Source organism: Netta rufina, assembly GCF_964035555.1.
Source record: "Netta rufina genome assembly, chromosome: 2".
NCBI classification, from domain to species: Eukaryota; Metazoa; Chordata; class Aves; order Anseriformes; family Anatidae; genus Netta; species Netta rufina.
In genome coordinates this window covers 36,937,082-36,964,201 of record NC_140124.1, presented here as the reverse complement: position 1 = coordinate 36,964,201, position 27,120 = coordinate 36,937,082, and the positions used below count along the sequence as shown (strand labels likewise).

Below are 27,120 nucleotides of genomic sequence, written 5' to 3'. Positions count from 1 at the left end.
TGAACTATCAGACATTCAGATATGACCTCATCAGAGAGCCACAATCAATAACTCTCTTTATTGACCCCTTTAGGGTGAAAAGGGAGATTTGGGTGTGATGGGATTGCCAGGTACAAGAGGACCAATGGGCTCCAAGGTTTGTTAACCAAACACTGCATTTTTCAGACATTGGTTTCTAATGCTCTGCTGACAGCTGCTTCCCTCATGAGTTTGCCAGAAAGCATTTATCAAGATATACGTTTATATCTTCTTATATCTTCTAATATAGCTGAAGAAACATGTTCTCCTTCAGGAAAGGCCATGGCGCTTGGCTGGGCTTGGCTGTGTTTTTGGCTTTTCATAAAATGCTTTGGTGTAAATTACTGTAATGCAAAAAAATATCTTAAGAGCAAAGATCATATCTAATTGTATGCCACTAGAAAACTGGAGTTCTTAAATACACCTTCAGAATTAACTCACATTTGCAATGCTTTCCACCCACCACATAAGACTGGAGATCATTTATGTCCTCACCTTAAACTATGCATATATATTAATAGTTGGATGGTCAGACCAATTTGGTCTGGATGGTCTATTATCTGCATATCATTTTTTATAGCACAGCTTCTGCATTTAAAAAAAATATGCCACAACCTTTTAAGGATCTTGGCACAAATTAGGTAATTAGGTTACTCAAATAAAACACTGCAAAGAAGAGCTGGACACAGTTATTTGCTATATTTTTTCTTAAAGAGAAACTCAGCTTTATAGTAATTTTCCCTTAGAAGATGACTTAAATATAATCTAAGGATATTCCACAGGGGGAAAGAAGAGACTGATTATTGCTAAAATTAATTTAGAGTATTAATTGTGGAGTGAAAGTCTTTATTCTCTTTCAGTTACATTTAATTTCCCTTGCTTTAATTTTAAAAACAGTATCACACTTGCTGGCTTTACCTGGCTTTTTCACATTGGCTTTTGGGCTGATTTGTTTTGCCTTTAATTCTTATTTCATAATTCTGTTTCAGTGCACTTTTAGAAGCTATAAAAATTAATTTGCATTTACAAGTCAATGAAATTAATTACTTGTGCTTCATTCTTTTTCTTTACTTAAAAGTCTGCAAGATATGAACTTGCTTCTTTGGTCATCTTGAAAGTGAGAAGCATTAAAATATCTGTCATTCCCTTTAGGGTTTTCCAGGAACTAGAGGAGAAAAGGTCAGTGTAACAATAGAATAATATATGATTTAGCAATTGGAAATAGTTATGTAAAAATAGTAACTGTAAAAATGTGGTCAAATTTTGATGGACTGAAGTCTGAAGGTCCCATTGTGAAATTAAAACACACATTGCGAAGGAGTACTGTCCTGTGGCTTGGGCTGGGTTGCTAAAGAAGTGAGTTTTATACCTCATTGTCTTGTGAACAAGTTACTACAGTGAACACCACTATGTTTCCCCATCATGGGTATAACAAACCTTAATTGTTGGTTGGTTTATTTAGGCTACATATGCTTTGGCACAGAGACAGTTTTTACAGTAAAAGTGGAGCCTAAATTTGGATGAAGCCAACTGGGGAGAAAGACAAGTCTGGAAGTATACAACCAAGAAAACCCATATTTAAAGTAATTATCTGGGAAGAATAAATGCCTTTTTCTACAAGCCTTACTCTCAATTCTATTATAATATTAATGAAAGTACTAAGGAAACATTTTAGGGTATCTACCATATAACTTACTACTTAATATTACTATATTCTGTGCCACTACAAATAATGTCTTGTGTAGGAGAAATATTTTTTGCTTTCTCATGAAATTGTAGTAATTAAGCTTTTGCCTTCCCAGGGATCCAGAGGTGACAGAGGTGACAAAGGAGTTAAAGGAGACCAGGTACTTTTCCAGATGACTGTGAGCTGAATAAACACCTAAAGACTGATGTATTTTTGATAGTTGAAAAAATGAGGGTGGTATGGAGGAAGGGAGCATGGAGGCATGATCCTGGGGGGGCAAGGAGGCAGTGGCCCTGTATGATGTGGACCTCTGTGCCCATCTGCCCCACCAGCCCTGGGGCATACCCAGGTAATGACACACTCTTGACTTGTGCAGACCAGAACCATGACAGCTTGCCAAAATGCATTTAGTTGGTGACATTATACTGCTTTAAGAAAAAACAGAACAAAACAAAGCAAAAGAAACAAGTGAGATTTGTGGTTTGAGATGTCTTTTAACTCAGAAAGGGAAAGTAAATCCTCTTTGAAGTAGATAGAAAAGTGCCATTCACAAAGATAGACTTTAAATATTGTCCAGGTATTGTCCACAGGTGGCCTGTGGACAGAAACACAACTGGTATGTTTTTGCTTGAGAGGAAGCAGGCTGCAGAGGATCAGACAGAGGAATAGTGCTTCAGTACGAGGGCCTTTACAGAACAGCCTTGCTTATAATTCTCCATTTACTGTGCCACCTGCAGTTCTGAATCACAGTATTTTTTTTCTGGTATCACTACATGTCACTGTTCTTTCTCCCTTAAAGGCTTAAATTGGTGCTGCTTTGTCAATGATCACTCCAATTTTTTTAACGCTTTTTCTCTTTTTACTTTTCAGGGAGAAGTAGGCTCGCCTGGGATGCTGGGACAGAAAGTAAGTGGGCATGAGCTATTGGGGAATTGCAATAAGTGTTGGCATAGGGTCAACAAATCAGGGATGTCCTAGAAAGCATAAGGCATTGAAAGTTATGCTTGATTCAATGACCAACATTTTTGGATGTGAACAAATTCTTTTTTCCTTTTCCTTTTCCTTTTTCTTTTCCTTTTCCTTTTCCTTTTTCTTTTTCCTGTTATTGTTGTTGTTTTCTTTTACTTTAGGAGAAAACCCTGACATTTAGCTGCTTTTTTGCCTTATTTCTTTTTCTTTTTTTTTTTTTTCTTTTTTCTTCTTTTTTTTTTTTTTTTTTTCCCAGAACATAGGTATAGTCATAATCTTTCTTCTATTAACATTTTTATACCTCTTGATTATAGATTTGTGGCTGGCCTAATTGTTTGTTTGGGCTTTACGTTTCACTTGGAGCTAATAAACATTTCCGTCCTGACACTCTAAATCAAAATAGCACTGCTACAAATAGCAGTGGAAATCCTGACCCGTGTTGATATCATCATTCTCTACTTGAAAAACATGAACAGCTCAGATGTTAGTTTATCGACAGAAATCCTAAAAGACGAAAATTTATGACATTGTTGCATCTTACCTCTAAACTTAGGACAAATAATGGTTGAATGAATCCACTATTATTTCTCTTGGTGGAGACTTTATTATGTGTGCATCTTAACAACAAAGCACGGTATTGTCAAAATGGTCAGAGAGTTTTGCTAGCCTCTCCATTTGGCTTCCTCTTTAGGGAAGTATTTTTCAGGGAAAAATGGGTAAATTGTAAGAGGTATTTCTGGCTTTACCCTTGTTTTAAAATATTTTTTTTGAAATTGTGAATTTTCAAGAAAAATACAATGCCAGTGTTGTCTAGAGGAATTGCACAAGGCATGTATAACCATTGCTCTGCCTATGTCCTGCTTCTTTCCCTCCACACCCACCAAGGGAGAGATGGGCCCCAAGGGACAATCTGGAGCACCGGGACACCGAGGACCTATAGGAAGACCTGGAAAACGAGGCAAACAAGTAGGACCATGGTGTTTCCTCTTCCTGTGATTGCTGGCATCTGCGTGGTCATGGCGTACAGCTGTGTGGTCTGTTCTGTGGTGGTGCCTTGTGCTTCGTCCCAGAAGTGCTGCAGCACCTCGCGTGCATGCCTGGGACTTATCTGCAGCACTCAAATCCCTTGCTGTGCAGCACGGCTAAAGTAACATTTTCTCTGGATTGATAACTCATTGAGTATAAGCTGAGCAGACCTTGAACCCTGCCTTTGAATCCTAAACAACACAAAGGCCTGTTCCAAATCCCACCTGAGTTGGTGCGAGGCTGGGAGAAACACTGTGTATACTGGCAGTAGCCAACGTGTGGCTGGTGTATGGTATGTGACAATGAAAATCCCTGGTCTACACATCCACACCTCAGTCCTGCAGTACACCCCTGGCTTCTAGCACAAGCAGTAGGGTGCACCCAGTGTGTGGCCAGGTCCTGAGCCTGCGGCTGGGGCTGCCTGGAGGATGCTTTCTGTCCATGAGGTCCCATTTAGTTCAGGCTTTAGACAGGCTTTGACCAGGCCCAAGTGTGATGATACAGAATCAGAGTAATAAAACACCCTCTTGGTTTCTCCCTTTCCCTCTGTTAATACTTACACGAGATTGATTTGTTAGACTAAGATATTTATATGACACTTCTCACCACAGTACAGCATGCCAGGGACAGATTCTTCTTCTCTAAGAAAGGTCCGGAAGACACACAGTAACCTCAAGGGTGGTAATCTTCTGGGGAAGCTGCTCAGGAATGGGGTGGTGGCAAATGCTCCTTATTCTGGGCTCAAAATAATTATGTTGACAGAACTGATTTTTTTTTTTTCAGACTTTCAGATGAATTGTAAGGACCGGAAATTTTGTGTAAATGTGATCCTGATTCCTCCAATACAGCATTGCCCAAGGAGGCAGCAGTGTTAATGTAGTTACCTATTCAAGTGACCAAATGAATTTCTTAAATTGCATCTTTCCTTGTGCATTTATTTTAAGCAATGATATTGTGAGGGCAAGGGGACAGTAGACACAAAGTCAGCCCTATAAGAACAGTCCCTTTGGTTTGCTGCCTGCAATGCTTCTTTCTTTCCTCTGACAGGGAAGGGAACACGCTCTTGCTATATCAGTGTTTGTTTTAACATACATCTGCTTAGATACAGAAGTCTGTAGATGCAGAGGTTAATAGGATCAGCTGAAAGCATTTTATTTGCAGCCTGGTTATGCCCAGCATGACAAAAAGAGACACAAGCCTGCTTTGCTGTTGCTCTAATGCTGTCAGCTAATATCTGAAGTGAAAGAATACCCAATGTGAGTAAAAATTCAAAACTGGGTGTTGGGAGGGAATAACAAGCCACCAAATAAGGAAGATGTGTGCAATGTAAGTCTGCTAGATGAGCCAGAAGAAATGTCTTTTTTGTCCTTGATTTGATAGGTTTTAATAGCTGATGTGGGCTGTGTTCTCTTGCTATTTATTTTTTTTAATGAACTGTGCTCATCTGTCCTGGCAAAGGGGATGTGCACAGAATATCTTTCTGTAGTGTAAGGTGAAGAGGAGACGCAGTGCCTGCAGATCAACAAGGACACAGTGTAGTGTCCCTTTTTTCCTGAAAGGACTTTATACTTGATCTTAGACATTTTGGTACATTACGCAGTGTCTGAATCAAAAAGTGGTCACATGTGATGTCATAGTTTAGGGCATCAATCAGTGGGACTAAAAGAACTATAGTCTGGCCCTAAATTAGGGTTTCCTGGCCCAAGGCTTGGTACACAAATGCCTTTCTGCTGCCCTGAAAGCAATTTCAGTATTGATCTGCACAAAAAAAAAAAAAAAAATGGATTCCTCTTTCTGTAATTAGTGCACTATCTATTTCTTTTCTCCTTTTTAAATCATTTGAAAATAAAACCTTGCAAGTGTCATTTTAAAGCTGTGTGGGTCTGGCTGCTGCCTTTAAGTGCTGTAATTACTTGGCTGTTTGTTCAGCTGAGAGGGTAGTTTCCATCAGCATGGAGCCATTTCCTGTCTCTTGATCCAGCTGACATCCCCGATGAAAGCAGCTAAATTAGGAAGGTGTCATTTCCACTTCCATTTTGAGATACCTCTTGGTTATCCCCTTGACTTCAACTCTGCTTTGCCTCTGGGGCAAGCTTTTCCTAAAAGGTGGCCAGGAGGTGGGAGTCACAAGTCACACCCTCACCAACCCCGAGCCCTGACCCAACTTCCAAAGCTTTGTGACTTGGGAATTGACTCCCAAGGAGCAAGTTTTGGGTTTCAGTTGTGGAGGAGGAATGACTTAAGGGACGTTACTTGGAAAAGAAGGAGAGGACTATAAATATCATCCCTGGGAAAAGCTTTTCTGAATGCCATAGGCACACATGAAAGGAAACAAGGCAAAGATATTTAATATCACCTCTGCAATTAATTAATCTACCTGTGCTAAGCAAGAGAACATTAAGCAAGCATTCCTCCAAACATAAGACACAAAAGTCAGCTCGTTTTCAGGCAGTACATGTCAGACTGGCACTGGATTTCCTCTGCCAGATCCTTATTGTGTGGGGAAAGAGATTTGCCGCAGACTTCTTCAGGGGCTACAAAATCTTGGTCTGCTGGTTTTGTGCATTCATGTTGTGTAACATAAGAAGTAATTAGCGATCAGCATTGCTGATGCTCACATAAATCCTGGAATATTTTGATGGCACAGAGCTTATCTAATAGGATTAAACAAAGTTAATATTCAATTAGTTCTTTATGGGCCATAAAAACAAACAAACAGACAAACAAAAAACTTCATTTGTTGAAATGGTGCAAAGTGACATTCAAACATATTCATGGAGTATGGCACACTATATAGCAACAAATTATTTTATCATATGTTACTATGTATGCCTCATTAATCTGAAGTTAGACATGCAATTGCCCATCATCTGCCCATGAATGCACATTAACGTGGAATTAAACCATCTTGAAGGAATTCATCTCATTGGCAGTACAAGAATGATAATGTGGCACACATCGTTTTTGTTTTGCTCAACAATGTGTGTTGCTACCTAAAAATCAAATCAGATATTTCAACCTTAAGCTATGCTGTGTGCTTCTGAAATATAAATCTGAGAAATACAAGCCTCAGAGTATACGAGTAGGACGATAAATATAGTTATTTTTAATAAGTGCCACCATATTAAATTCAGGCCCAAAAATAGGAAGGTGCTGAACAGTTCTAGGGTAAAACTTTCAACCCCCTAAAAGTATGGCTACACAAACAAGCTCTCCTGAGGCAAATTAGGGCTAATTTTACAGAAAATTAACTATTGTATGGTAACTGTATGTAAACTCATCTTCCATAGGTAATTGTACAGCGTTTTGACTGCGTGATAAGGCACCAGAAGAACATAATTTGTCAGCATACAGCAGGGCAGCTGCTACACACTAGTTTGCCCTCTGTAAAACCAAGCCCTTGCTTGTCTTGCAATGCTTTGCTAACACAGGTATATTCATAGTGAAAGTCAATGCAATACAAGAGTTGAGGCTCTAAATTACTTGTAAAAATAGTGAGGGTCTCAAACTAATCAGTATTCTTCCGAAAATCTGCACCTCGGCATGGAGAAATGTCACTGTGGAAACCCTTGATGACTTCTTATTGAATTTTCTCTTTCTGGAGGCAAAATGTATCAATTTATTTCTGTCAGCCCCGCAAACTCAGGCTAAGATCCAGAAGTCAGAGCTGCTTTCTAAGGATTTCCAGGATCACTTCTTTCAGTGCCGCCAGCCCTTTCTTTCTGAGCTGTACTGACTCCTAGGGAACTACCAAGAATAAAAAGGCATCCTTGAAGGAAAGCCCCTGGATGACTGAAGTCGGAACAGGGAGATTCCCAGCTCCACATAGAGCAATCTGCTGGTTACATTCACTCTCAGAAGCAGAAGTCCTGCCTGGACCCACTTTTCTGTCTGTACCCAGAAAGGGACAGCCCCTCTCTTTCCTGGGAAAGTGGCTATGGAGATCATGCTGCATGCTCCTATTGGCAAATGTCTTGGCTTTCTTGAAAGGCTGGCTGGGGGATCTTGTATATTATTAACAGCTTAGCAAATAAACTTCTTCTCTTTCCTAGGGACAAAAGGGAGACATCGGACCCGTGGGTATCATGGGCCCACCTGGAAGGCCTGGTCCTTCTGGCCAGCCAGGCCCCCCTGGACCTTCAGGATCAGGTAAGCAGGGATCAGGTCATTTGAAGCAGTGTGCACTCTCCCCAGCCCCTCCTGACTCAGCACATACGTCTATACAGCTCCGTTACAACGAATGGTGCAGAGCTTTGTTTGCTTCTCCACCAAGAGCAAGGAGAGGATTTCTCCTGAAGTCATGTCAAACCTTCTTTATCCCTCATAAGGACCTTATATCTTACTTTAAAGCCTACATAATAACTTTTGATGTCTCAAATAAAAGCAAAAACATGGCCCATGTGGTTCCCCTGGGACTTTGGCAGATGGGGATGATGAAAAGCTATCTGGCAGCCTTGGAAGGACTAGTTAATCTCCATCATCAAAGGTCTGCTGCTTCTCCAGATATCCTGGCATACAGTGAAGGATTGTGATTTCTAATCAGCCAGGACATACTTACTCTGTGCAGCTCTGTAAAAGGAAAACAGATGAGACTTAAAAGAAGGATCAGGATAGATCCTTCTATCCTGAGGATAGAGGGGGAAAAGGGTGATAAAAAATATCTCTTTTTATTAAGTGCTGTAGATCTATGCTGTCTGCATTTGAGTGTGTTGTGGAAATCATGAGAAAAGCTGGTAACTGTTAGTTGTACAGCTTCAAAACGCTGTGTTCACGTGATCTCTGGGCAGCTTGCTTTCTCTTGCGAGACCAAGAGAGGTACAGTTTTCCCAACCTGGATACATGCTGAAGAGAAAAGCAAACTCAGCTGGAGACTGCTGCTGTCTCAAATGGACAACAGCCGTTTGTACTGCAGCCCTTCAATGTCCTCTTTCTTTTTCTTTTCCCTTTTTCCTTTCTTGCTCACACCAGTGGGCAGGAAGTCTCTTCTGAGTGGTGGTATGGAAATGGTACATCTGTGAAGCTGGGGGCTGCTTTAAAATCTACCCATATCTCATGGCTCCTGTTATGAAACATCTTTATCCTGAGTAAATTAGCTCGAAGTTTTCAGAGGGCAGAATTTTCACCGTGCCAACAGGAAGGCAGCCAGGATCCTGAGATTACTTTTTAAAGGATTTATTCTATCCACAGAAATTTTATGTATCAGGCTTGCTCATCTTTTTCCTCCAGAATATAAATTCTTATCCTAAATGACCTTCCTGTTATGATGTCACTGCTTGCAGTATGAGCATGTTGGCTCAAAGTCTAATTCTGCAGAGTACTGCATCCTTGCCAAAGTTTGAAAGTCAAAAAGCATTAGGTTTTAAAGTATTTATTTGTAGGACTCCTGTCTTTATAGTTGCGTTTTCCTGTACAGAAACCTCTGAAGCAGCAGTGCTGAAGTGGTTGTACAAATGCACAATTCCCATGTGTTCTGGATGTCTACAGAGACTGACTCAATATAGGTCTTCCTAAACCCACTGCATACGTGTTCTGGAGTGATCTCTGTATGTGTCATGACCTGAATTTCTGTAATTTCAACCAGGCTGACTTTTAGCTGAAAATCCTAAGAAAATGGCCATCCTAGCCATGGTTAAAAAATACTTTTTAACCATACTTTTTCCACTGAGGCTGTGTTTGTATTTTGTATGTTAACTTAACAACAGGGCAATCAGGTATTTTACTTTTCTAGGGCAATTCGCAATAGGACCAAAAGGGGAAAGAGGACTTCCAGGACCTCCAGGGAGATGTCTCTGCAGATCCCCACAAAATATGAATAATCCATCATATGAGGAATCTGTGTTTGGACACAGTTATCCAAAAGTCCCGGCGGTAAGCAGATTTTCTGGGAGAGGGTATGAATGACTTTTATTACAAGAATTGCTCTATTCACTAATAATTTGCATTTAACGGAATATGTGGGCAATGTGTTTTCTCCAGTATCCAAAACCTCTGAGATCCAGTCTGTGCAAAAGAATTTGGTCTCATAACTGTTCTGAAGGTTGTGTGATTGAGGTGCGGAAATGCATCTGTTACAAACCACCAGTAATGTGGCACATTTTTGGAAACCTTTCTCTGATCCTGAGGAAGCTCTCTTCCACCTTGCTATACACACATAATCTGTTATTTTTATTTCAGTCAGTTGAAATATATTTCATGTTGGTTGGTGAAGGAAGCATCTACTTCTTGTTTATTTTTTATATCTTCTTCTGCAAAGACAGTGATTTCAGAGTTGAATATTGGAGTCAAACATTTCACATATACAACAGAGCATTCTCCCAAAATACAAACCCTCTACATTGAGCCAGAAATGGAGTCAGACTTCTGAGCTGCTGGCTGTAGACGCACACTTTTCATAGCTAATTTCAATTGCTAGCCTTCTTGAAAGCATTTTTATGAGCATATTGGACAAAGTACTTTAAAGAGCAAGACCTAGCAATTTTTCATCTCTGATTTCCTAGGTCTTTGTGAATACCATTTCTGTACTTCTCCTTCAGCTGGGCCCTGCCTTGCTGTTCTGTGCATTGTATCACTTAATCAGCAATGAAAAGGCTACCTTTTCCTGCCGCTGTGTACTAGCTTAGCCCTGCCACTCAAGGGACTGGGTATTGTCTGGTGTCTGGTGGTCTCTGAATGACAACAGGCGGTGATTAGCTTTGTTAACATTCCCATCTGTCACATTTTCAGGAAGCTGTTAATGTGTGAGAAAGGGATGTGCTCACCACACTGCTCATTAAACTGGGTCATTGAGCTCAATCTTCTGCATGAGTGTGCTGCAAGTCTTCTCAGCTGATTGCACATCCCTGGTGCATTACAAAAAAAAAGGCCTGTTACTTTTAAAACTCAATGGTGACAGAAGAAAGTGCATGAAATAAAGGTGCATGTTGCATCATGCTGTGTGCTATTACCAAAAAATATCATGTATTTCATGGAGAACTTGTAGGATAAATTGTAAGACTCAGAATATTCTGTGTAGGTCTTACCACCCTCCTTCTCCCCCAGGCACTGTTTAATATTAGATCTTAAAAGATGGCAATGAGAGTGTAGTTACATCAGATATGAGTAACCTACAGTATCTATATGAACTGTCATTTGATGATGATCAAGTGCCATTTCTGTTCTCAGAAAGGAAGGATGGCAAAGAGGCAAGCCTCGTCCTGCTGAGGAATGCTCCCCGCTTGCCTGCCCCATTTGTTTTACTCCCTCGAGTGGCAGGGAGCTTAACAGTGCCATTATTTATCCTGTTCCAATCCCCATGGAGCAGCTTAGAAATCTGCCTTGTGCCTCTTGAAGGCTGTTGTCAGGGTTGCTGTAGCTGCACTTGGTTGGAAAAGACCCAGAGAAGGTTCCCCAGGGCTCCAGCCCTGCTCCATCCCCTGCGTCATGTCCCCAGCGCAGCCACCCGCTCGCCCCTCCGTGGGGACCGTGCCAATGCTGCCAGAGGAGGGGAGGAAACAAAGTGCTGCTTTTCTGTCCCTGGCTGGGATTCATCCCGGTTTTTAAATCCTTTGCAATTTCAAAGGCCGATATCTGTAAGAGGGATTTTCAGAGGGCACAGATCTGCTATTGATTTCGAGAGAAATTGCAGCTCTGGCGCTGGGACTTCAGCTCCCGAAGAGCCACAGAACCAGCTCTTTGCTGGCTTTCTGTTTCTTTGCTTTCTTTCATTCTGGCTGAAGGCATTTTTATTCAGTGCTTCTTTAATGAAATTGGCCTTTGTCAGGGGCTATGGGAATATGCTGCTATGTAAAAATTTCAGGGTAATTTGTTTTAAAAAGAGCCAATTCCGATTATGCTGGTGGGAATCAGGCTCTGACCTAAATCCATTTTGCTCAGAAGTGTTCCATTTGCTTTTACTTAATTTAAAAATGGTTTGAATTTTACTAAAATTAATTTGATTAAGCTGCCAAAGGAAAAGATTATTTCATAATGCCCCTTACAATTTTGGTGAATGAGACATTAAAAAAAAATTGGGAGAAGCTTGTTCTAATTCTCTCCAATTTGTACTGATTTTTTTTTCTGTTTAATTGAAGACTTGAATTTAGACTAAAGTAAATGCATGCGAAGAAACATGAATTTAAATGCCGATTAAGTCTAAATGAAGTACAAAGTAGCAAAAGATAAGTGAAGGCTGCATTGAGCAATGAATTATTTATTTGCTAACCAAAAACATGCCTTAAAAATTATAGACAAACCCTCAAAGATCACTTATGCCCCTATGGATTTTGCAGTTGTTCCAGCATCTAACCATTGGGAAATTGTTCTCAGCAGTGATTGTGCACAAGGGTTAGCCTGGTCCTTATCTGTGGGTGTGCATTTTGAAATAGGGGTCACTGGAGCCTTAGCTGGGTACTCAGGAAAGACCATTAGCTTTTGAAGACTAGAGTTTCTTATCAATTGCAAAGTAATATTTTTATGCATGTAAATTCTCACCCAGGGCTGGCATGCCATTCTCTTTCAGAAAACAAACCAATTTTCTGGCAATTCTTTACATATTTGCAGATACGTAGCTCAGTTTGCAGAACTGGATTCCATGGCAATTCGAAATACTTCTTGAGAGAGTTACCAACCACCTCTTTTTCTGTACCCCAGATTTTTGTGGTGAATAATCAAGAAGAATTGGACCGGTTAAACACCGAAAATGCCTTAGCTTTTAGAAGAGATCAGAGATCTTTGTATTTCAAGGATACCTTTGGATGGCTCCCAATCCAGGTGAAAATATGACTGTGGTTTTAGAAAGCTTGTGAGTGTACATGACACTTTAAAATACAGCAGATAACTTTGAACTTAAGGTATCATACAGAATCAATTAAGTGAATGAAGAAAAAGTTAATTCTTGAGCACTGTTACAACTGTACCTAATTCTGTGGGATTTGTTCACAGGAGTCTTAGTTGCTGAGACATTAACTCATCAGTGGTCCAGGTTTTGCTCACCTCCCTGTGAATCAACTGGTGAACTGAGTTTGGGGAATTTCATTAGTAAAAAACAGTTTTGATTTAACACAAAATAACACAAAATTCATCAGGGAAGAGAGTTGTGGAAAAATACTATCCCTGCAAATCAAACCATGTATTTCCTTACTGCTTCAGGGAGCTAAACTAAAAGTCCCACCAAAATCAACAGTGGGATCCTTACAGTCTCAACTGGATTTTGAATCAGATTCTGTATAAACTGTGTGACCCATCGAACAGTGGGATATGGAAACCTGTCTGCAGGATCCTCCTCCTATAGCCTGTCACCTCAGTTTGTGAGCCAGGCTGCTGGTAGTCCCGCACAGTAACTGTGGTGTGTTTTTTTGACCAGCTCAGCCCTTTCTACCCCGTGGATTACCGCTTTGGGGACGGCAGTACCTGTGGAGATGGGATCATCCAGGATGGGGAAGAGTGTGATGATGGCAACACAATTGTGACAGATGACTGCATAAGTAAGTCACAGCACGTCGGGAGCAGCCTCTTTCTACCATGGAAGTTGCAGTAGTCATTTTTGCAGGATGACAGGAACAATGGCCATAGCACCAAAATTGAGATCTTTTGTGCATGCAGATGCCATACACAAGCACAAGACAGAAGTGACTCAAAGTGTTTTTCATCAAGACCCGGTCTAGTGGGAGGTGTCCCTGCCATGGCAGGGGGTTGGAACTGGGTGATCGTTAAGGGCCCTTCCAGCCCAAGCCAGTGTGATTCTATGATTCTGTGATTCTATGGCCGTGTCCCTGTCTGCACAGAGGTATCTGAAGTAAAACCCCTGTGTTCCAGGGACAAGATCCAGCCATTGTTTTATTTGTGAACCTTCCAGGGGGAAGCTGGCTTTCTGACTAAAATATGTAGCATACCTATTCAGTGAACCTCAAAACCACTTCTGACAGGCCCTAGAGCTGTCTCCTTCCATCAGTTTGAAACCCTAACAGATGACTTTTGGTAGTTCAAGTGCTCCGTGTGATATGTGCCTTTCTACATGTTTTTTTTATGGACAGCCATTCATTTTTCTACGGATGCTAGATTAATAAAATGTCATATCCTGGTTCCGGTAAAACCATTTTGGGTTTTATTATTCGCCTGCATAGGGAAGGTTACAGCCTTCACTGCCTTCACTGTTAGCTTTACAAAACATTTGATTCCTGTCTACTCAATCTCCCTCTTTCTTTGCTGGTTGTGGACAGCAACAGCAAAGAGCACAAAAGAGCACACAGTATAAGCCTGGCATGCAAGCAGCTATCACAGCCTTCACATGCACCTTTCAGTTACCTTGTTTTCACCACTTAGCTCCTTCCCCACAGCATAGATGTATAAATAAATGTCCCTCTAAGCTTGCCTGACTACAGAGCAATCCAGTGAGAGTGAGCTCTCCAGGCTCCAAGCATGAGAAAATTATCCAATTAGAATTTGCAATCAACCATGGGGAACAAACATGCAGGAAAAATAGTGCTCATTAGTTCTAGTGCCTGCGAGATTGCATGTTGTGCATCTGGAAGTCCATCATAATGCTCTGTGCTGTACACTGGGTAGAGCTCCAGGTCCACAGAGGCCTTGCAGTACATGAATTTCAGACACTGATGTGACCTGAAGAGTTTTAATTGAATTACAGAATCATAGAATCATAAAGGTTGGAAAAGAACTTTAAGATCATCAAACCCAACCATCAATGTGACCTGCTGAGTCCCACCACTAAATCATGTCCCTTAGTGCCACAAATTACTTGAATATGACCATATTGTCATCCTTATGATCTTGTGACTCTATCAAAAGAGGTCAACCAAACGGTAAGTGGATTTAATGATAAATAGGCTTGTTGTTCTAAAAATCATTAATCTCCAGCAAACAGGTCCTCACTGCAATCAATTAATCATTTCCATTTGTAAATGACCCACTTATATTGTGTAAACTCCCTGTTTTTGAACGTCCCTTTAATATATTGCTTAATAGTGTCTCTGAGGAGATATCAAAGGGATTTTAGCTAAATGAATTTGTTCCCAATTTATACTCAGAAAGTTGAAGACATCAAAAGCAAAGTCCAATTGTTAAAATACAGCCCACAGATCACTACATTCCAGTCAAGTGCTCCACAAAATGCCTTGGTTTATGCTTTACCCTTAAAAATGTAGTTCCACTTGCCTCTGTCCCCAAGATCCTTTATACATTAAGTTTTATGAAGATATTTCTTTCTCTATTTTTCATTAGGATGTCGCCGTGCTTACTGTGGAGATGGCTACAGACATGAGGGGGTTGAAGACTGTGATGGGAAGGATTTTGGATATTTGACATGTAAAACATATCTCCCTGGGTATGTATGAATGGTCTGCACTTTGGTTTGTTATTTTTACTTCACCTTCAACATTAAAAGAGAAAAGGACTACCCACATAAGCCTTGTTCCACTGGGACAGTGGTGGAGAGAAAGTGGTGGAGAAAGACCTTATCAGATTATTTCTGTATGTTATTGATTTTAAGGGCTGAATCTCATTTCTCAGTCTCACATGCTTCCTATGGTACAAAGTGAAGGATCATGTGGGCATGTTTACCCATCGCTTGCAAAGATTTCCTCACTTGGTGATGTTCTCATTACATTAATGCCCATAACTTACCTAGAGTAGGATAGACCATGATGAAGAGATGATTACACTGAAGGGAAAAAAAAAAAAAAGAAAACACAACAAACCACAGCCTCCAAACAAACTCCTGGACTTTTTTGTGAGTGAGTGCTCTAGGGGTATCTTTGTTTTGGAATCTACCTTTCATTTATCAGCCTTTCCAAAGACCAGAAAATTCATTGACTTTGCAGCAGATGCAAAGACATACATCTGCTTAGCAATGTCCTTCACTTCAAACATCTGCTTATTGTTGACTTGCCTTCTCTGCCTTTGTTTAAACAGCTTCCTCTGGTCAGCATTACGCCTCCTATTTAACTGTCAGGTATTGTTACTGGATAACAGGAAACATTTAATTTGCAAATGAAATTATATGCAGAGCCCTCATCATTCATGGAAGAATAATGTGCTAATTGACAGGAATAAGAACCCACAGGACATCTTTGTAAATCAAGTGCTGTGCTAATCCTTCCACTGCAATTGTTGGAGCACTCCTGGTGTAAGAGATTACTAGAACTGAGACTAGCAAACCTGACAGCCTGAAACATTTTAAAGAGCTCCCATCTGCAGACAGTGTGAAGCTACTCTCCTGTGAAAGCTTTTCCATCTTAAGAGTCTTAAGGTTGCTGCCAAAAATAGAGTCCCGCAGAAGCCTGAGAAATTTTTATAAATTCTATTTTCCGTGTATAATCAAGTTGTGAAGAGCAACTGAGATCCTTTATCTTTGTGCGTGCAGCCTGCAGATTATCTGCCAAATCAAAGAAAAAGCCGTGACTCATCAGCAAAGTGGGATGAGTAAGTGAGCTCGGCACTGCAGCGTGAGTTTCGCCCCAACATCACCCTCTTCTCCAAGAGCTCTGCTGCAGCTGATTTTCCCATTTTCTACTCCTTCCAGCTCTCAAATTCCTCCTCATATTTCACACACATTCACTTCAGATTTTTGTTGTTGTTTTTTTTTTTTTTTTTTTTTTTTTTCTGAGAATGTGGGTTATCCAAGGACGCATTTTTAAGGACAGCTTGTGGCTTATCTGATGGGTGGGTTATTCATCTGGACATATGGTAGCAATAAAAAGTCATCAAAATTATTTTTTATTTATTTATTTTTATCAACACCTCTGGTCAGGTCTTCAGTTAGTACAATCCTTGCAGCTCAGTATAAGTCAGTAGAAAAAAAAAAAGATGTTTTCCCTTATTTTGCAAGGGTCCTTTTTAAAGGCCTCTTTTCATTTTGAAGGTGGGCATCTGTCACTATCATTATTTCAAGTGCATGAAAAATAAGTTAAAGGAAAGGCAGGCACAGTCATGCCTGCTGGAACTAATGTAAGTAACTGGAATAACACAGATCCTCAGATATTTGGTTACACAGTTCTCATGGGTGAGCGCCAAGGCCTCCTGCACCTACCCCTGTGCAGTGATGTCTTTTGTATTTTTATTTTTAATCGACATTATGGGGAATTAAAACCTCACTCTTCATTTCTCTTGGGCTCTTATTTTGCTGACAAGGGGGAGAACAGCAGAGCACTGCTGGAAATTATCCTCCAGTTTTGGTTGCCATATGTCACTTCACTTGGTATTTTCTGATGTTCTTGATTCCTACAGAGAGTTGCATCCAGAAACCATGTAACATGAGCTATGGCGCGTATTGGAACTGAGATGTTCTCTTCTATTTTAGGTCTTACGGAAAACTGCGATGCACTTCTTACTGCTACATCGACTCTACACAGTGCCGATACTTCACATGAGGGGAGCAGAGGTGGGCAGCATCCTATGTGTCATGGGGTGCTAGGTGCTACGCTATCATCTATCCAGGAAGGACTGGAACAAGGAGAAAAAAAAAAAAAAAAGAAGAAGACGACAAAAAAAAACCACTTCTATGTGAAAAACAAACAAACAGATGTCATGCTGCTGATGGCCATTTTGAGATGTTTGTCTTTTTTTTTTTTTTTTTTTTTTTTTTTTTTTAAGTTGGATTGGGAAAAAATAGGACCACTGCATCCTGTCTTAATAGAGAAATGTCCAACAGTGTTTGCCAGTAAGACTTTTGGGTGGCTGTGTGTGGGAACTTGCTCTATCACAAATGCTACTGGAAACTGAATGTCACTAACCAGGAATATCATGTAACAAGCCAACATTACCTCGACTTAGCACTGTTCAGCCTAAATCTAAGTTCTTCAGGGTTTTTGTTTTTCAACCTTCTCAGCATAAACACAAAGTGTATCTTGGACATGGTGTTTATAGAGACTTTCTCTTTTATTACAATGTGAACTTCCTAAGTGTTGTATCGACGTGAGTGATGATGACTTCAGCGGCATTAAGGTCAGCTGCATGCCTTTGTGGATTGAACGAGCAGGGGTCTTTCAGTAAGTGCTTTACAGACCGGCAGATGGGGCAAAAAACCTCCAGGCAATGAATTTGGGCTGCATCTATCTGCACCCATCCACAGAAATGTGAGCTGTCTCACCGGGTCTGAACCTGCAGACCACAAAGGCCAGAGTGGCCAAACAAAGGGTGACAAAGGATGAGCCTATTTCTTTTTTACACCTTTGCCAAGCTGGTTGCGTTCTGCATGAGCCCAAAGAGACTGGGGCAGTGCTGGTTGCCCTCCTGAAACCTCACCACGGCCATGTACACGTGGCCTTCACTCTGGTTTCTGTACTGGAAGGTCTCGTTCTCCTCCCTTTGTCCAGCCGATCTTCGTCCTTCTGTGCCAGCTGCGCCCCATCCTCTCTCCCTGTGCACTGACCCCTCTCGACTGCTCTCAGTTCCTGCCATCGTGTCTGGAGTACCCCAGTGTGCCTCCTCACTTTTATATCTCTGTGAAACAAATCCTGGCCTAGAGTGTTCGTGGGTGCTGATTCATGCTGTATAATGTACATATATATATTTGTTTTTCACAGGTTCGGTCAACTCTGTTAGCTCTGATAGGAGTCAGGGTAATTATATACTTATTTATTAGCAAGCATTAAAGAGTAAATTTTACATATTAAATGTGTTATGTGCAAAAGAGTTCATGACAAAAGAAAACGGTGCAGAGATGTGCAGAATTCAGGACTAAGAGCCTCAAATCAAGGTGTTATTTTCATACAGGCCACTCTTTTCTGCTTCGCCTTAAATGCTGCACTTGAATGCTTGAAATGCGTGAGTTGTTTGTAACAATGACAGCTGCACTTACACAGTCACTTCTGTAAAGGTTAAATAAAGGTGGGTGTTACTTTGTGATGATAATGCATTAAAGCAACCGAGAAATACATACAACTTTTACCAGCTTTATAGGAGATTTTAACTCCGCATGTCCAATGTGATACTGGAAATCATTAATTAAATGAAAGATAAACGAAATTAGTGTACTCTGTGGACATTGCTTACCTGGGCTGTTTGTGCTGCTGCGAAGCTGAGCCACCACCATCTGCAGCCCAGTTCACTAGTTCACAACACTTCTTGTGGCTTTTTAAAATTTAATCAGAGGTCTTAATAAAAGGCCAAGGAACCAATGGGGCAAGGAATATGGCATAAGCTCTGGAAGTCCATGCACTAGAAGAGCTGCCTTTTAGTCTCCTGCCCTGGTGCAAGCCATGGGTTTCGGCAGCACCACACTATCCCAGTGGGATCTGTTGCCTTCTCCAAGGAGTTCATCTCTACTTCCAGCCCCCAAAAGGCTGGAGTCCTGGAGAAATTTTAAGTCCAGCTTTAAGTCCTGGTGTTTTTTAAAGCTCCTACCTGCAAAAGAGGTTGTAAAGCCGAGCACACCAAGGGCAGGAAACATAAAAAGGAGTTGAGATAACTTATGTAGGATTGTCATGTGCTGCATGTGTCCAGGAAGGTGTGCATCAGAAAACATTTATAAAGTGTGGATTTTAAATGGACTTTATGAATACAGCACAAACAATTCAGCATCTTAACAAAAGGAAAGGAATAGAAGATACAGGGAAAAAAAAGGACTGGAACAATTTTCTTACTACAAATGATTTCTTCTTCCCCTCAGACGATAGAGCATTAAAAAACACATCTGGGAAGGTGTTAAGTATCTGTGACATAAAAGACTGTAAAAAAAAACCTTCCTCCTTTTTCAGATGTACCTGCTTTATTGTTACCTGGGATTCTTCAGCTGGACGGTGCCTGGTCTGCTCTGAGTTATCTTCCCTCCTTGTCTGAGTTTCTTAATGTGTTAAGCCAAATATAGCTCAAAAGTTAACTGAGGTATTTCAGTTCCTTGGCCTTTTGTAGGAACGAATGCCTGTGGAAAGGTTTTCTAATCATTAGTATGGAGCTGTAGGTGAATACAGAAAGAGTACGAGCTTGCATTGTGCGCTGTATTAAATGTATACTAAAAAGCCAGCTTGCATTTAGTATGTGATTAAATATATGTAGTTACCTACTGCATGTATTAGCAGCTCATGTCAATAAATCATGCCACCTTAATTCTGGCATTTCCTTACTTTCACTTATTTCCTCTTGTGTTTTGCAACTTTTTTTTTTTTTTTTTAATATAATTGCCCAATTTAAGATGCTGGGAAGGAAAAGCACATTATGAGCTTCCAATTGGGCTTGTGCAGCTTTTGAGAGCTGCTGGAGCTCACCTAAATGGGAAAAAGGAACAAAGCCCTCCTTTGGGTGTATGGCGTGGGGCATGGGGACACGTGGTGGGGACAGACCTGCACCAGCCCAGCAGAGCAAAGGCTGCAGCCGGAAGGGGAGCTGGACCAAATTGCATTAGAGGAGCATACTCCTGCTGGAAATCGCATTAGTGCCTGCTTCCCTCTCTCCTGCAACCCAAATCTTGGAGCTGAAAAAGCCCGGAGTTACAGTCCCATCCTGCCGGTGCCCTTAATTCTCCCTGACAGCTTCCTGTGTGTCTGATGAAGGAGCCCGTTTGGATGTGTGCACGTCGGCTGGTGTGCTGAGGGCAAAAACAACCTTCTTCTTCTCCTTCTTCTCAAGAAAATGGGGTTTAAAGAGATGTCTTTTGCCACAGCCTTCCTACCCAGTACTGAACGAGGAGCCCTCCATGAATCTGTCTTGTTGGAGCAATAGGAACAGAAAGGTGGCAAATGTGTGGTGGAAAAAGGAGGGAACAACCATGTAGGGGAACCCGCCAGCCCTGGCGCTTTATGGCAATAGTATTTCTTTTGTAAACTTCCCTCGGCTTAGCCGGCAGCTCTCACACCTACCTGGTGCTACTGCTCTGAGGGCCACGATGTGCCTGGAAAGCTAATGCTGAGGCCTGCTTGGATTTTGAGCTGTTTCTGAGTTTAAAAGGAAAGGTGACCAATTTGGGGGTAAGAAACAGAACAGTTCAGGGGATGGGAGCTGTGTATATTATGGGCCAAAAAGCACGGGGAAGTTGACTGTGAAATACAATAAGAAGATTTAAGCTGTAGTGCTCCAGTGTGTCTGGATCAAGGATACAAACCCCCCTGTGGCCACAGTGGCAAGTTGATATTTCACTGCTGTTTGCCCAGAGAGCGGCTTCAAACCCCAGCAGTAACCACAGAGCAGCAGCCTGGGACCGCTGGGGTGAACCCAAGGTCGGTGCCAGGGCTTTCTGAGCAGACAACATCTGGTGTGAAATGCTGCGGGATTACAGCGGCTAAATAAAGCCAGGGAGCTGTACCTGTTGCTGCCTGGGACAAACAGGCTCTGCTTTAGGCTGCCTGGATGAGCTAAAGGTGTCTGGTTGCCCTGCCGGAGAAACCCAGCACATGGAGCAGTCAGCAGCGAGCCCAGCAGTGGCGGCTGGCCCTGCCTCATGGCAGGCTGATGGCTTTGCCTAACGCCACGGCCCAGCGGCCTGTTGTGGCCTCATCGGACTCCTGAGGCACTAAAGGAAGAAGGTGCCATGTGGTGAGTGCCACAGAGAAGAAACTGTGGGTAAATGTTAAAATACCCCGCATTCCGCAGCCGTGCCATGTCGAACCAGAGCCCCAGAGCACCCAGCCCTGGGCACAGGGAAAAGAGGCAAAGCCTCCCTCCACTCACAAACCCACTCCATTTTAGAGCCGGGCTGAAGGCTTGGTGGAATAAAGCACAAAGCTCCCCACGGAAAAGGTCAGCCTGTCCCAGGTGTCAAGAGGCTGTCAGCAATTTATCATCAGTGGGGTTTCTGCAGTGCCAACGTGGGTGACACAAAGTGGCTCGGGTTTTAGTCCTTGCCTGGCACATCCATGGCCAGGTTTCACTGCGGGGCGGTCTGTTTTGCTTAGCACATCGATACATGAAGGCTGGAGGCTTCATAATTTCTGTCATACAAAGGGGCCGATGCGTGGCTTCGGCATTTCGGGGTGGAAGGAATTCCCACTGCCTACGGCTCGACTGGACGTGGGTGCTGAGGCTGAAGGACACGCTCCTGACACCTCTGATTTATGGCGATGATCAGCTCTGTATGACATTTATTTAGGGATATAAAATATGGCAGGTCTCCAGATGCTCGTGGTTTCACCAAACTTTGAAGCCCCCAGCAAAAGCCCTTTAACGCAGGCCTGTGCTGGCACGTGGTGCTGGAAGGACACCACAGCCACATTCCCAGCAAACAAATGGTTATTTTTGTAAAGCTATGCTCGTGCAGGAACATCCTGCTTGGGCACGTTTCTAAGTGTCTGTGTCAAAAAGCTTGACTCTTCTCATAGCTGAAAGCAGCACTCCCCTTGAGATGCTCCATGCATAAAGGAATATGAATGTGGACAGAGGAATGATCCCCCTGTCCCAAGAACAACTCCAAACTCACCAGCTGCTCAGGGCATAAGAAAATGACTTGATTGCCTGATGATAATAAAGGCTGAAGAAATTGTAAATTAATATTTAATTACTTTGGACAAAACTAGCCCTGACACCATGCCGTAGATTAAAGGTGAGAGAATATGAATCCTTGTAACACTGGGCAGGACATTTATTGAATTGAAGAAAATCAATAGTGAAATGTCCCTGCAGGAGTCAGTGGGTGACCGGGAAGCTCAGCATTCCCCTGGGAAGGGGACAAGTCCTTACGGCCAAGTGCCTGCCCCTCGCTGGCACCGTGATGGGCACAGGGCAGGATTTGCAGACAGCCACGACACCCCGTTGTGTACACAAAGCATTTTGTTGTGGCTTTTGGGAAACGCGCCTGCCACCTGATGTGCGGGACGTGGTGTGCCAGCCAGCGCTGAACACCTGAGTGCACGGCTCAAGTGTCAGGCCACGGGGACACGCACGGTGCAGGGCAGCACGGCACGGCACAGGTCTTCCTCGCGCCCGCGGGAAGGAGGCCGGGTACCAGCTGCCAGGCAAGGAAGCGAGTGGAAAACCGTGACCTATAGGAAACTATGCGAGGCACGTCTGGTCTCTGGAGGCTACAGATGAGCTGACAACACCAGCACTGGAAACAGATGCTAAATTAATTGGAGATTATTTTGGAGGAAAGCCCATAGCTGGAGCAGGAGCCTGGTGACTCCTTGCTCTAGCAGCGGATAAGCAGCAAAGAGATCCTGAAGAAAATTTACTGAACCTTGCACCCAGAACAGGAGCAAAGTAATAGAGGCTGGTAGGAGGTGAAGGTTAGGGGACTGGAAGAACGTGACAAAACTTGGAAAAGCCTTTTTCATTAATTTGGAAAGTCAGGAGTTGAGCGTACCCTGCCATCTAAACTCCTTCACCCTCACCACGCTATCAGCTACCCACCAGCTCAGCACCAACAGGTCAGACGTGTGGAGAGATGCAGAGTGTGGGGCTCCTGCCAGAGCCCTCACCGAAGCTCTGGCATTGGTCTTCATCAGCTTCTCAAAATGACCGTGGAGAGTTCAAAGACTTCAGATACTCCTGAAGAGACGGGAGCGTAGGCAGAAGGACATATAGTACGGGCTGGCTTTTATAGCTACAGCCTTCAGCTATTTGCATTGGCCAAGGAACCACAACTTCATTGCAGATGCAGCTTTTATTCTTGTAATCAAAACAGGCTCCATGTGTTAACATTCTTCGTACAAAGATACATACAGGTAGTTTCTATGAACCAGAAACATACTGTTTTTGACTGTTCACACAGTACCTAGAACAGATGCAGTCCTGAAGAGCACTTTAGGCCCTCTGTTTCGATATAAAAACAAAATCCATGCAAGGAGAAAATGAGATTTTAAAACATGCTTATTTAAAATAAGTTTATTATCATGAAATAATATAAAAGTCTGTCAAAGGTCTTAACAATACTCCGAAAGAAAAAACAGACAGATGCTGTGTGATTTGAGAAATGATGCAGACTGGAAACTCCAAAGTACTTCAACACTGAGCTGCTTACGACAGCATGATTTGTGCAATGCTTACACTGGAGGAGGTGATGTTGGGGGCATGAACAAGCCCTTACAATTAAATTTAAAGGGTGAGGCAATATACCTTCTCTTCATCTTACAATGTATGCATCTAAGTAAGGCTCACTGTAAGCTCAGCTTGACATTAATAAAACGAATGCCCAAAACTGGATTGAGAAGTGAAAGAAAATAAGAATGGAAACCACAGAAGCAAGCCGCTTTGGTTTTCAGTTTAGTCACCATGTTATGGAATGCAATTTACTTGTTTAGTTTCAAGTAGACAAAAAGCACAAACTGTCAAGGTAACATTAAATAAAGGAATCAAAGAATAAATTTTGGACCCCTGAATGCTGCAAAAATAAAGTAAACAAACATGAAACTTCCTTCTTTCCTGATTTCTTTTTAACACTATATATTTTATTTTTTTTTAAAAAAAAAGCTCTTTAGCACATGGGGGTAGTACTGGGGATGGGTGGAATACTATACCAAGAAAGGGATATTTAAAAATGCCAGTCAAGGGCCACATTTTGAAGAAACAGATGCCAGTGCAACAGAGTGTGTGTTTAACTGAAACATCTCCCTATGCTCTACCTTCAAAGCAAGTGCTGAAATCCTTGTGTGAACTGGGCGTAGCTGTATGGGCTTACTCCAAGCCAGCAAGTGTGCTCTGATACTCCCTCTGCTCACGGGTGATTTTATATTACTCAGAGCAGGCAGGACATTGAAGTGTGCAGAGTTTGTTCATCAAGGTAGGTTTTTAGACACCCCCCCCCTTCTTCTTTTTGTTTTCAGTACTATGCATGCAAGAGAAATAAGCCCAATTAAAATATCAAGTGTTTTCACTTGTAAAAGTTAAATTCTGAAGTGTCCTGATTTAAACTGCATCAGTGAAATTAAAGTGGTATGGTTTTCCTGGCAGAATGTGTCAGACCAGGGCAAAGCTTCGAAGACAAAGCAGTACATTCTCCACCTGACTGTGTTTGGTTACCTGCCGCTGAATTCAGATCCGCTTTTCAAAGCTTACATTTTTATGACTTACAAAACCTCCTGTTTCACACTTTTATAGAGGTGTTTCAGCTGGACAGCAACATATCTGGCATCAAACAAACTGATGAATAGAAGGAAAGGAAAGGGTGGGGAACAGGTGGAAAGAGGGAAAGACAGCTAGGTAGGAATGTGCTAATGATCTTTTTCTGGTGTCTTAAAGGCATTTCAGGGTTCTCTAAAGCTTTTCACAAAAGCTGAATTGATTAATAAAAAGAAAGGGTTAGAGGGTCCAGCATGTGCACGTAGATAACACTGTCTTCTATAGTGGTCTATGTCCCTTTGTCAAAGCACATTGCAAACAACTGGAGCACATTTTGGGCACACTTTTTATACGGCCAGCCAAGCAAGTGACAATATTCAAACTCTGAAACATTTTTAAAGCAAACTGTAACCTAAATCATGATGATGCTTTACAAAAAGTTTGTAACTGAAGGTATATGGCCCTCAACTGTAAGTGCATTTGTTGAAGGGAGACCCGTAGTACGACAGCATCAAGACAGGATGTTTCAACGACTCCTGAACACTAAAGCACCCGAGCGTCCAGGTCATACTCTACAATTGTAATGTCACAGAACTTCACTATGCAACTGAGTATGGTGTCTTAAAATAGCAGAGGGGGGCTCCAGAACATCGTTTGTTTTAAAAAGAAATACAAAATAAATAAAATAAATAGAAGCCTCACATCGCTACGCAGAACTCTGCTGAAATTATTTGGGAGCTCTGCTCTAATGCCAACAGCACTAAATTACAAAGGTGTGTGTGTGATCTCTGTTAAAATCTGCTGACAGCCATTATTCAGCACTAGATAGCACTTTGATCAGATTGCTTTGGGATTTACCATGTCTCAGCAAGGACATGCACAGGATAGACTTTGTCCATGCCATATGCTGTACAGAGTTCTGTACCCGGCCACACTAATTTCACAAAAACACTCTTACTCCCCTAGGGTAAGGCTGTGATTACTCTTATTTTGCCATGGCTAAGTAAAATCCCTGAGAATACGCAACTGTTGGACATTGAAGGAAACAGCCGAAAGCATTTCTAAAGGAAAGGGATGCAAAAACTTCAGACTAGTGCACTTTAAGAAAATAAAGCAGTCCATGTCAAGTACACAGAGCAAGGGTGCTGTTATCTGAGAGTCACGTGGAGCAAGATCAGTATGCAGATCAGTTGTTTATAACCTCAGCCATTAAAGAAAAATAACAAATACACTCCCCCACAATCAATGAACCAAACAAATCAAACAAAACCTACCCGTCTCTTTCCCAATTCCAAATTTGAAGGCCAGAAGTTAGTTGCTTGTCCTTTACAATCATGAAAAGCAAGAACAACCTCCTGTGCTTGCCAAACTGACATCACAAAAGTTAATTGCCTAGCAGTGTTATTTGTTTACGCTTCGTAAACTGGTCTATCACATCCCTCCCTAGAGGTGTGACTTGGAGTTCAGCTCTGCAACATGCTGCATGGGTTTCTGTCTCAGTGGTGCCAGGACTGGAAAGGTAGCATCTGTAAGTCTTCAAAGTGCTCAACATCCTGCAAGAACAGTGCGTGGTGAAGTACAGGATTTGAAGGCAAGGAGACCTTGCTCAGTTCCATCTCTGCAAGTCCCTTACTAAGCAACGAGGACACGGGGGTCTCCCGAAGCTACTGAGAACGTCCTCAAGCACCAATTCCACAGTTCGGAAAGACCAGCTTTACACAGCAGGGCCAGAGAAAGCCTGCTCTCAGGCAGGATGCCACACTGGTTAGAGGACATGCCATGTGGACTGCTATCTGCTTGTTAGAAGAAAGAAGAACTGCAGAAGTCAGCAGTTGCTGAAGCTAGTGGCCCAATGAAGCTGTTAAGTTCTTTGCTTAAGAAATAAAGCTGCTTCACTTTTTGCATCAAACACTGGGATTGATGCGCTACTAACAAACCAGTGGTTTTCCCGCTACTTTAAAGAAAAACAAAAACAAAAAACAAAACCTCCAAGCCCTTAAGTGCTAGATTTATTTTCCTACTACTGGAAAAGCTTACAGCAAAAACATGATCTTGCAATTCATTTTTGAGAGACGAGTGATCTCTTCCTGCTGTCCCCATATGCCAACTGATTTGGTGGCAATGTGGTCTCTATTGCTTTCTCAGAGCACTCAGCTAAGACCTATTATAGCAAAGTTTCCCTCATAATAGCTGAAAGCCATGAGGAAACCACACGGGGTGGAGAGCTGGTTGTTCTGCTGTAGGCATGGGTGTTTTTTTCTTTTTTTTTTTTTCTTTTCTTTGCATTCATGCTTTCAAGAAGTAGACAGCCAAATTCTGAAGGCTCTCTGCTTCCTTTTTAGCACTGCAAGTAGGGAAATAATTTAATGGAGCTTTGGTCAAAAGTTCTTACTTTATATTCTAACATAAATATACACTACTTAAATTAAGAAAACTCCAAAAATTAAAAGCCCTATACATCCTTTTGATTCTTCCTTGGTGCATGTAGAAACTACAGATAGGCA

The 27,120-nt window shown here is 42.0% G+C and overlaps 1 protein-coding gene across 1 annotated transcript in view; it reads left to right on the top strand.

Annotated features, from left to right (window-relative positions):
* Positions 1–17,061, top strand: part of COLQ (collagen like tail subunit of asymmetric acetylcholinesterase) — a gene marked incomplete at both ends in the record, with an annotated part of 37,998 nt that extends 20,937 nt beyond the window's left edge. The window contains 11 exon segments of the mRNA XM_084306990.1: positions 74–136; positions 1,171–1,197; positions 1,821–1,865; positions 2,576–2,611; positions 3,560–3,640; positions 7,753–7,849; positions 9,429–9,568; positions 12,329–12,448; positions 13,041–13,161; positions 14,915–15,017; positions 16,992–17,061. Coding sequence (XP_084163116.1) covers positions 74–136; positions 1,171–1,197; positions 1,821–1,865; positions 2,576–2,611; positions 3,560–3,640; positions 7,753–7,849; positions 9,429–9,568; positions 12,329–12,448; positions 13,041–13,161; positions 14,915–15,017; positions 16,992–17,061 — 903 coding nt within the window.
* Positions 17,062–27,120: the final 10,059 nt, after the last annotated feature.